Here is an 11501-nt window from a genome sequence, read left to right on the forward strand (position 1 = left end):
GCACAAAAAATTTTGCAAAGATGAATGAAATCAGAAGCAGCAACAGTAATGGTCAATTAATACCAAAGACTTGTACATCTCATGACCTTCTCATTACCAACACCATCTTCTCAAATGCAATAAAATTTCATGTATACACATGCACAGTAAACAGTAGCATAACATATTATGTCATTGCAAGGAAGAGTCAAAAAGGATGTGAGAGTAACAAAGGCAATGTATAGTGCAAAGTGCTGGACCGGTCATAGATTTATCCTCTCCAAGCTAAACATTCACATTCAACAAAAGTGGTGACCCCAAAGCAAGATGACTATCAGAAGACTCAACATCAACATATTAGAGTGCTTCTTTATATGTGAACAGTTTGTTGATGACTTGAAGGGAAAGCTGGCAATAGTGGAGCAGAAAAGTAATGGACAGCTTTCAGAGATTTGGTTTTCAGTACCACCTTTAATCATCTGGGACAGAACACTTAAACATCTGGATTGGTTTGATGACAATGATGGAAATTCAGGAGCTATTAAGTGAAAAATGAGAACTACATAGGGTTTACCAGCAGGATAGTTCATCTATCATTAGGAAGGCAGCATTTAACTCCATCAAAAGTAAAGTGCAAGCAAAACTTAGAGATTCAGGATCCTTGGCTCAGTAAGAAGGCAAATGAAATTCACTCTGATACTCATAGTAACAGCTCAAAGCACTTCTATGATACCTCGATGGCTGTATAAGGGCCAAAGATCTATGGTGTATCTCAACTATTCAGCACTGATGGAGTCACACTGATTAATGATAAGGACACGATTCTGGAGGGGTAGGTCAAAAACTTCCATAGTTTTCAACAGACTGTCATCAGTCAATGCTGAAGTCATCGACTATACACCTCAGGTTGAAGACAGTCCCTCTCTGGCTGAATTTCCAACTGAAGAGGAGCTATTAGGCTCTTATGTGACAAAATGCCTGATGTTGATCCTATTTCAGCTAAGATTTACAAGGCAAGGGGTCCACTGTTCATACAAAAGCTGACTGAAATCTTCTGGGTTATATGACAAGAGGAGGTTATCCCCCAGCAGATCAAGTATGCCTCTGTTGTCTATAAAGGAAAAGGAAATAGGTTGTCATGTGACAATCAGAGGGTGGTTCTTTCTCTTAGTCATTGTCAGCAAAATTCTTGCCAGAGTCTTCCTTAATAGGTTGATCCTTCACCTGGAATATGGGCATCCACCCCTGAGTTAGTGTAGCTTCAAAAAGGACCTAGAAATGGTCAATGTGGCATTTTCTGCCCAACAACTCCAGGAGAAATGTCAGGAGCAGAACAGAGGTCTGTACATATTTGTTTATTTAACCAAGGCCTTTGATACTGTCAGTTGTGAGGGCTTGTGGAAGATCATGGTGAAATTTGGTTGCCTGGAAAAATTCATTTTGTCCTTCATTCTTTTTTTAATCATAAAAGTATTTTATTATTTTCCAGTTACATGTACAGTTTTCAGCATTTGTTTTCATAAGATTTTTGGTTACATTTTTTTCTCCCTCCCTTGAAAGGGACACAAGCCAAGACTAAAGTGGACAGAGCATTGGTGTGGGACTTTTTGTTCCCAACTGATTGTGTACTCAATGAAGTTCCTCAAGCTAGGATGCAAGAGTATGGATCGACTCTCTGCTGCTATGTGGTCATTTTGGCCTGGCAATTAATACCAAGAAAACAAGAGGTTATCCACCATTCACCACCATACCATCCATGTTTGTAACCATCGGTTACAGCAAATGGAGAAATTTTGAATGCTGTGGATAACTTTACTTACTTTGGCAGTATACTTTCCAGGGATGTACACATGGATGATGAGGTTAATGCATGCATTTCCAGAGCTATCTCAGTATTTGGGAGGCTCCAAAAGAAGGTGTGGGAAAGAAGTATTAGGCTGCCTACCAAACTGAAGGTCTACAGAGCTGTTGTGCTGCCCTTGTTATTGTATGCTCGTGAAATTTGGATAGTATACCAGCACCATGCCAGGAAACTGAATTGCTTTCATTCGAATTGTCTTAGTATGATTCTGAAGATCACCTGGCAGGATAAGGCACCAGACACTGAGGTCCTTTCTCAAGCTGAACTACCAAGCATTCAGACTCTACTGTAGAGAGCACCACTCCAATGAGCTGGCCACATTGTTCAAATGCCAAGAAGACTATTTTATGCTGAACTCATAAAAGACAAATGCTCACACTACAGTCAGACGAAGTAATATAAGGACCCTCTCTGTTATCAGTTGTAAGATATGGGAGACACTGGCACAGGACCATCTAGCATGGCAAGCCCTAATCAAAGAAGATTTTATGCTCTATAAGCAAAGGAGAATTTCAGTAGCTCAAAAGAAATGTGAAATGTGTAAATTTAGACATTTCCTTCCCAAATGTTCACGTGGACTATTTGTGCCCAAGATATGATATAGCTTTCTGAGCTTGTATTGCTTTGATCAATCCCAGCGAACATGCTATACATTGACCCTGACATAGTGATGTCATTTTGGTCCTCTTTGATTTTGGACAACTAACAACTAGCCAGTCTTTTCAGTTGTTAGCATTTCCCTCTCCTGAATTCAGTACTCATTGTGTTTTTAATTTGTATGCTTGTCTTTGTACATATTGTTTTCTCCCAGTATAATGTAAACTCCTTGAGATCAGGATATGTTTCATTTCTGTCTTTGTGTTCTTAGTGCCTAGTACAGGTGTATATAGTAAGTGATCAATGTTTGGTGAACTGAATTATTTACACTTAAATTTCAATGCATAAACCATCATGCCTTTGCAGTCACTTATAAATCTCCATTAGGATTCCTTTTTCATTTAATCACTTTTTCTCTTATATAGTTGTAATAAGTACACACTCTGTTCTTTTGACTCTGCTTTTTATTCATTTTACATTATTTAATTAAAATATTTTATGTTATAGTTGCTGATGTTAATAGAATTATAGTATCCAATCAATCAAAAAACGTGTCTATATACCAGGTATTGTGATTAGACCCAAGGGACACAAATATAAAGAAACAAATCCTTTCGATCTAGAAATTTATGTTCTAACGTATCATAATTTATTCAATCATTCCCCTATTGTTATTGGATACTTTGTTTCCAGGTTTTTTCTCAAGTATAAATAGTACTCCTATAAAGCTCTTTGATTAGATGGCTTTTTGGGGGTTGTTGTTGCTGTTTCAAACAGGTCCCAAAGAGATATTCTGAATGTCAGCTTTGTTTGCAGAGTTGTTCTCCTCCCAACATGTCTAAAAGTCCATGGTGCATGCAGTTGTACACGGAAGTTCCTCTGTTTCATACGTGTAGATTATGGTTTATATCATGCAGAAACTTCAATGACATTATATTACGGGCTATGGGAGGAGGAAGAATGGAAACAAAGAAAGAAAAAAAGCCCACTAGATAGGAAACATAAGTCTCTGGGTCACCCTGTTTTTCCTAGACCAGAGAGCCTGTCTGTGATGCTGTCCAGGAGGGTAGAATCGAGCTTTGACTGTTAAACTAGCAAAGTAATAGGAATGAGAGAGAAGCCTCGGGATCATTTTCTTCTTGGGTGCGCAGTACCTGCGGGTGAACGCGTGAGTTCTCTTCCCTCGCATTCCCTCCTCTCGGCAGAGTTGACAACTTGGAGATAAAAATACCTGACTGGAAGAACGACCCTCGCTTCTATTCCAGGGCCCCACACCAGACCTTGTTTCCAGGAACAGAGCTCCCAGACACCACAGCAGAAACGGCAAGGAGACCACGGCGCCACCTCTGCCCACGGTGCTACCTGGAAAGATGTGGGGGAGGAGAGGCCACGCCTGCGACTAGAGGGAATACCAGGTTTCCTAACCTCATTTCAAAAGGTTAACAGCGGAGGGAGGGGAAGGGAACTGCTGGGATTTGATTAGTAAATGATTTGACCAATCAGGAGCAAATTCAGCCCTCGCTTTTGTAATATGGACTCTGGCTCAGGGATGATGATGAAATAGGGCGTTGAGGATCGGTAAATAAAGCGTTTCCAGGTTTGTTTGTGGTGGTGTTCGTTTATTTGTTTAAGCCAGTTTTAAACATTTAAATTCTTTACCACTCTGCCCTCACTTTTTTGGGGGGTGGGGGGGAGGGCCGCTGGTTGAGGAAAGTAAAGACATTTTGTTGAGGTTTTTTGAGCATGCCCCAGCTCCACTGTTACAACCATTCGAGTGTTTACTTTCAATTAAAACAAAATTTAAATTCAACACCTGGTATCTCCTGAGTATACTTTTGTTTTTAAACCTTTGTCTTTACACACGAAAAAAAGTTAAAAAAGAAAGAAACAAGAAAAGCCCAGAGTAAAATCCCTAAACAAATTATACCTAGTGTTTATTATAAGGTTTGCAGCGCTTCACAAATATTATCTAATTTAATTCTCACAACAACCCTGTGAAGTGAGTTGCTATTATTATCTTCATTGAGGAAATTGAAGTCGGAAAAAATTATGTTATCTTGCCTAGGGTCACACAGCTGATTGAGTCCAGATTTGAACCAAGTATTCCTGAAATTCCAAGCCTGATTCTCTATCCAATGCATCGCCAGGCTGCCTAACTAGCCAGTGATAGGAGAACTAGGAAGATGCTTCTCTTTGCCACAACCATTAGTTCAGACTCTTGACTTTTCTTGTCATTGTTCTGTTTTCCTAGGCGGAGCAGAGACTGAGGTGCCTTCCAGAAGTACGGGTTGAGTGAGAAGGCCTGTTAGTTGGGTTTGTACTCACGGGGAGACATGCAAGAATTGTATTTGAACAGTCTTTGCAAGGGTATAACAGGATTACAGACAAAACTTTAACTTTTTTCATCCAGTTTTCCCAACCCATTTCCCTTTTTCTTTTAAAAAGTTTTTTCCCCACTTTATTACATAATTCCAAATTGACATTTATTTTCTTTCTCTCTCCACTCCCCAGAAAAAAGAAAGAAAAATAAAACCCTTTGTAACAAAATATAGTCAAACAAAACTAATTCTCATATTATCCAGATCCAAAAATATGTCTCATTTTGCATATTTAGTCTATCACTTTTCTGTCAGGAGTTGAGGAACATGCTTCATCATGGGTCCTCTGGAGTTATAGTTGATGATTGTGTTGATCAGAATTCTCAAGTCTTTTACAATTGTTTTTACAATGTTATTGATTCAGTATCAATTGTACTCCTGGTTCTGCTCACTTCATTCTGCCTCAGTTTATATAAGTCTCCAGTTTCTCTGAAACCATTCCATTCATCAATTTCTAATTGTAAGATAATATTCCATTACATTCATGTCCCATAATTTGTCCAGCCATTCTGTAATTGATGAGTACCCCTTAAGTTTCCAGATCTTTGCTATCACTGAAAGAGCTGCTGAGTCAACGAATAAGGAAATGAGTATTTTTTACACATAAGACTTTTTCCTTTTTTAAAAATCTTTTAAAGGGCATAAACCTAGTGATCTTATTGTTGGATCAAAAGGTGTGAACAACTAAGTACTTTTTTTGGGCATAGTTCCAAATTGCTTTCCAGAATAACCAGACACATCCAACCTGACCTATTTTCAATGGTCTCTGACAAGTGTTGGCTCTGGTCACAGAAACTAGTCATAAATTGTAGTTGAAATTGTGAAGTTAAATCAGGATCATTGTCCTGGCTTTCAGGTGCCAATTATATTTCTGTCAGTATGTAAACTGGATTCAGTCACTCAACCTATCTGACCTGAGCTCTCTCAACTTCTTTCTTCTACTTCTTCAATCTTAATATGTCCTCAACTGTCCTCTCTTCTTTCCCCTCATTCTCACAAGGGCAAGATATCTTTACCAGTTCCTAAGGCTAATTCCTTTAGCTGTGCCAGTGATCTCATCCCCTGATATCTCTTCCAGGAGTTTAGTCTATCAGTTATTTCTTATGCCTTTTGACTTTTTGATCTCTGTCACTACAGGCTACTTTTCCCAGGTGCTTGAAACAGGTTCAGCCTTACCTAACCTAAAGGGACCCTCAGAATATTACATGTCTATGTTTGGAAAGCACCTATGAGGCCATCTAGTCTTTGCCTCTCATTTTACAGATGAGGAAACTGAGGCCCAGTGAGGTTGTTCCTCTAGAGCTAGTGTTCTTTCCACTATACCAAGCTGCTTCCCTTCCTTTAAACTTGCTCTACCTTTTTTTCACTGCCAAACTTCTTTTTTTTAAAGCCTTAATTGTGAACTTCTTTACTTTCACCACAACCTCCTGAAATCTGTCTTCATTCTCTATTACTCTATTAAAATTGCTTTTTCCAAGGTCATCAGTCTGCTTTTGTACTATTTTCTTTCTTTTTTTTTTTTTTAGTGAGGCAATTGGGGTTAAGTGACTTGCCCAGGGTCACACAGCTAGTAAGTGTTAAGTGTCTGAGGCCGGATTTGAACTCAGGTTCTCCAGATTCCAGGGCTGGTGCTCTATCCACTGCGCCACCTAGCTGCCCCTTTTGTACTATTTTCTATGGCAAGCTGGGTCTACAGCCAACAAATTTCCATGTCACTGATTAAAGTCTCCCAGGATGCATTGTCAGCAAGACTGGGCAGATCTGGCCAGGAACATTGGTAGCAGCAAAGTATCAGCCCACAAAAGACATGGTTTATTCAAAGCAGGAAGGCTAGTTACACGAGTTGCAAAAAGGCAATTGAGTCTCAATTAAGCCTGAGGCAGAAATGAGGTCCAAAGAGCAGTTAGGAAAATATAGTTCAAGTTTAGGTGTGAATTTAAAGAAACCAGGAGGCCAATGAGTCCTGAATCTGAACAAATCAATCAACAAGCATTGATTAAACACCTAGGGGGATTTGATAGCAATTTTTTTCACAGAATCTAAAGATTCTGTTTCTTCTGACCCCTCACCAGTGTTCTTATAACTTCTTGAGGCTTATCAAAAATATAAGGCAATTTTATACATCAGAGCATAATGGGAGTGAAAAGAAACAATGAAGGGGTTACAGAAACAAAAACCAAAAACCAAAACCTTGTTCCAACCCTAAAGGAACTCTCTTAATTCTAATGCCTTCCATCTTTTAGTGATTTCTTATTATCCTACATAGAACTTGTTTGTACTTATGTTTGCTTATTTCCCCTATTAGGTTGTATACTCCTCAAGGGCAGGAACTATCTTTTGCTTCTTTTTTATATCCCCAGATCTTAGCAGAATGTCTGGTACATGGGAGGTACAATAGGTACTCATATAAATAAATACAGAAGAAAAAATATACACACACACGGATATGTATGCACATGTAAAACAAATGCAAAGTAATTTGGGGAGAGGGGAAAGCACTGACAACAAACATTAATATAAACTTGCTTGGCAATTTACATTTTAAATAAATGAGTTTTAAGACATAAAATATCATTAGAACTTTTCTGTGACTCAAGTCTCTCTGATTCTTTGCCATTCATTTCCACTTTTCTCTTCCACACAGTCATAAGTATGTGTTCTGTTCTGAGTTCTCCTTTTGACTTTGCATTATTTCAGCAAATTTCTTCTAAGTGTCACGATCCTCATACTTGTCTATTTTAATTGCATTATCATATTTTATTACATTAATATACCACAATTTATTTAGCAATTCCCTTATTTGGGGCATTTAGGTTGTTACTAGTTTCTTTTCCTTTTTTGTAATTATAAGTAATGCCTCTATAAAAATCTTTTAACAGATAATAACACTTTCATAATATATTCTCAGCAATGTAATTATAGAGTATACTTATTTTAGATACTTTGACTATGTACACAAACAGCTTTCCAAAAAGATTCTACTAGCATGCAATGCCACCAGCAACACGAGTATACCTGTTTTTTCCCCAAACGCAACATTTTAATTTTTGCCAATTTAATTTTGCTAATGTGCTGGAAATAAAATGACATCTTAGAGTTGTTTTAATTTTTATCTTCTCAATTATTAGTGAGGTTAAACATTTTTGGAAGTGATTATTAACAGTTGTGTTTTCTGTTTTGTAAGTCATTCATATTTCTTGGCCTCATCAATTAAAGATTGGAAATTTTCTCTGTAAACTTTTAATAGCTCTTCATATATTTTGAATGTCAGACTTTTATGCCATACTGGCCATAGACAGAGCATGGTATAATGGAAAGCCAGTTTCAAAGCCAGAAATGCCTAGATTCAAGCTCTACCACTGAAACCTATTGGCTAGGTGACTCTTTCAATGGCCAATCTTCATGACTAGGAGTTCCTTATACCAATGAAGTCACAGGTCTGGACAAAAAATTGGCAACAATATTTATGGCCATCTACTATTTAATTTTTCCTGAAATGGGAAGAATGATGTAATTCCCCATGTAAAGAGATTGGGGATCCTGTTTCTGGAAAGTGAATGAAAGAGGGTCCCTGCTTCATGATGGAGAGCATGCCAGAGAATTTCTTGTGGCTGGTTCTAGTTTGCTAACCATATGATGAGATGTTGATTGGCCATTTAAGTCAGAACTGGTGTGCATTCAAAAGGCAGTAGTAATCCAGGGTGAGTCTCTTGGCTCTGATTCTAGACTCTCTGACATTAGAGAAGGAGTACAAGCTGCTGTGTAACTCTGGGCCCTTCCTCATCTGGAGCCACAATGAAGCTGACCTTGTTGTTGCAAAGGCCCCTGTTATGTTTAGATGAAGGATATTAGAGGTGGCTATGACCTTGGGAGCTTCAGAAGTTTGGGAGAGAAAGTCACCAGGAGGTCTAGAAGCAGAGTCCATGTCAGGATCTTTGACCATCCAGCCCAACATCAAAGTTCCACTGGAAAGACCTGAGGAGCCCATCCAAGCAATAGCTGAAATAAGGACCCATTCAGTACCTGCGCAGAATTTGAAAGTAAACCTAGAGGGCTGAATGCTATGTAGAAAATGAATTGAATTTGAACCCACTGTTTTCTGGGTGTTGAAGAGATGTTTGTGTTTCTGTTCCCCTTATATCTTATTAAATATTCCTTTGTAAAGGCTAATTGAAATTAGTTGGTTAAATGGAACTGTGGCACTAATCTCTGGGAGGAAAATAGTGGAAGAAACACATAGGAATGGGGACTTAAGCCAATAGCATCATAGAAAGTCTTCCCTGCTTCCTTAAATATATCCCTAGATCCCTGAGGGGGAGATGTAACTGGCCTAGAAGAGTAAGTCCAGAGTCTTGCTACAATTTTCTTTTTTTTTGACGCATAGAAATTATTTTAGTTTAATCAAGAAAATCTGTCATGATGATCCCCTCCTTTTGAAATTCTTTCATGACACACTTCTCTTATAGTTCTTTCTGACAGCTTCATGTTCTTTTAAGGTGGGCATCATCCAAGCCTCTCTCCTTGCCCTCTTCTCTCTATATTCTCTCCATTAATGATTTCATTTACACCCCCCCAATTATCTATATGTAGAATGAGTCTGAATTCTAAACTCTGACCTTAGTCCTTTCCAAGACTTTCAGTACATCTCCAACTTCCTGAATGTTTTAGCTAGCACCTCAAACTCAGTACATCAGAACCTGAACTCTTTTACTCTGCCTTTTCTCCTAACTTCTGACCCTGTTGATGGTACTACCAGCCACTATCATGACTCAAAACTTTATAGTCAACTTTGACAGTTTTCTTATCCCTTATGTCTATGCACTTGCTAAGTTCTGTGGATTCTATACAGGAATTCATTTTACATGTTAATTCTCTTTTTTCCATTTCTGCAATTGCCCTAGGACTTGCCAGGACTATATGACTATATATAACTAGAACTAGAACTAGAACTAACTATAACTATAACAACAACTAACTATATATATGATCATGGGAGCAAGTCACCAGGAGTGTGTGGATGTATATACACATATACACACATATATACATACATATATATGTGTGTATATACATATGCGTACATGTATATATATATATATATTTATTTATTTATTTATATATAAAACTCATATTCCTTCGGTCTCTCTTCACTCCAAAGCATCCTTCATACTGTTGTTTATAATATTTCTAATGCACTGTTCTAGTTAAATCATGTATAGGAAAGATATTTCAATGGTAGAACTGATAGGACTTGGCAATTAATTAGATATGGGGGTGGTGGTGAGATTGAGTTGAGGGTGACACCTAGGTTTTGGGCCTATGTTATTGTAATAGTCTTTGACAGTAATAGCAAAATTGGGAAGGAGAGTATCTGGAGGGAAAGATAATGCAATCAGTTTTAGATTGTTGAGTTTTAAAATGTCTGTGGGACATCTAGTTCAAGATATGAAAAAGACAGTTGGAGATGTGAGATTGAAGGTCAGGAGAGGTTAGGACTCAATTAATACTAAAATAAAGTATAGACTCATTAGATTGGTAGTAAAAGATTTCCAAAAGTCTTTCTTCAACCTGATCTTCCAGTATGGACTCATAATATGTATGTTATATGTCTTAACAAACTGGACTTCTTGGTATCCCCTTATTCTATCCTGTTTTTTTCTGTTTCCTTTTTTTCATACCATCACCTCACCCTGGAATAGATTCCTTTCCCTCATCCTCCATTCTACCTATTGGTATATTTCCCTTCTTTAGGGCTTAACTCCATGAGGTCCTTGAATGTGTTCCAAACTGTAAGTTATCCCTTTTCTTCCTCACAGCAAACTAGTCCTCCTTGCATTCCTGACCTTTAGCCCTGAATTTCTAACTGCCTGATGGACAGCTCCAAATGATGCCACATAGGCATTTCAAGCTCAGCATGTCTGAAACAGAACCCATTATATTTTTGCTTTAAATCTATCCCTCCTCCTAACATCCCTATTCTGTCAAGACCTCACCATTCTATTCACTCAGGTTTAAAGCCTAGGAGTCAAACCCAACTTTTCACTCACCCCCTATATCCATATCTCCACAGCATCTCTCAAATCTGTTCTCTTCTCCACATTCACACAATCATCCTTTTCCAGGTCTTCAATGCTTCTCACCTGGACTATTGTAATAGTTCCCTAATTGGTTTCCTCTCTCCATCCCTTCCTCTCAATTCCATTCTCCATATCAGTTGCCAAACTGATATTCCAAAGTACTGGATATTCATTCCTAAAGTACATGCCACTCCTTACGTCTGCCTACTGGAACCCCTACCTCTTTTCAGGGCTTAGCTTTAAGAGGCCTTTCCTGATGTCCCCAGTTGGTTGTATTCTTTGAAATTTGCATTTATTTTGTACATGTACTATGTTTATTTTTAAAAATATTTTCCCTTAACATTAGATTATGTGATTCTCAAGAGCAAGGACTATCTTACTTTTGTGTATTCCCAGAGTCTAGCACAGTGCCTAGCAGGCACATAGGCATTTAACAAGTACTTTTTAAATTGTCATCACTGTATATGGATTGCTCCTTTGTATTTCTTGTCTAATCTGTGGACATGTTTTATTTCCTCTTTTGGAGTTTGAATTCTTTGAGAACAATGCATCACTTTTTAAAAATCTTTGTATCTTTAGCATTTGGCACATAATAGGCCCTTAACAATT

At 38.0% G+C, this 11501-nt stretch overlaps 1 protein-coding gene across 1 annotated transcript in view; it reads right to left on the reverse strand.

Annotated features, from left to right (window-relative positions):
- Window positions 1–8803, reverse strand: part of POGLUT3 (protein O-glucosyltransferase 3) — a 43908-nt gene extending 35105 nt beyond the window's left edge. The window contains 2 exon segments of the mRNA XM_043993681.1: window positions 3592–3857; window positions 8622–8803. Coding sequence (XP_043849616.1) covers window positions 3592–3857; window positions 8622–8803 — 448 coding nt within the window.
- Between the last annotated feature and the right edge of the window lie 2698 nt (window positions 8804–11501).

The sequence above is a fragment of the Dromiciops gliroides genome, chromosome 3 (assembly GCF_019393635.1).
Source record: "Dromiciops gliroides isolate mDroGli1 chromosome 3, mDroGli1.pri, whole genome shotgun sequence".
Lineage (NCBI taxonomy): Eukaryota > Metazoa > Chordata > Mammalia > Microbiotheria > Microbiotheriidae > Dromiciops > Dromiciops gliroides.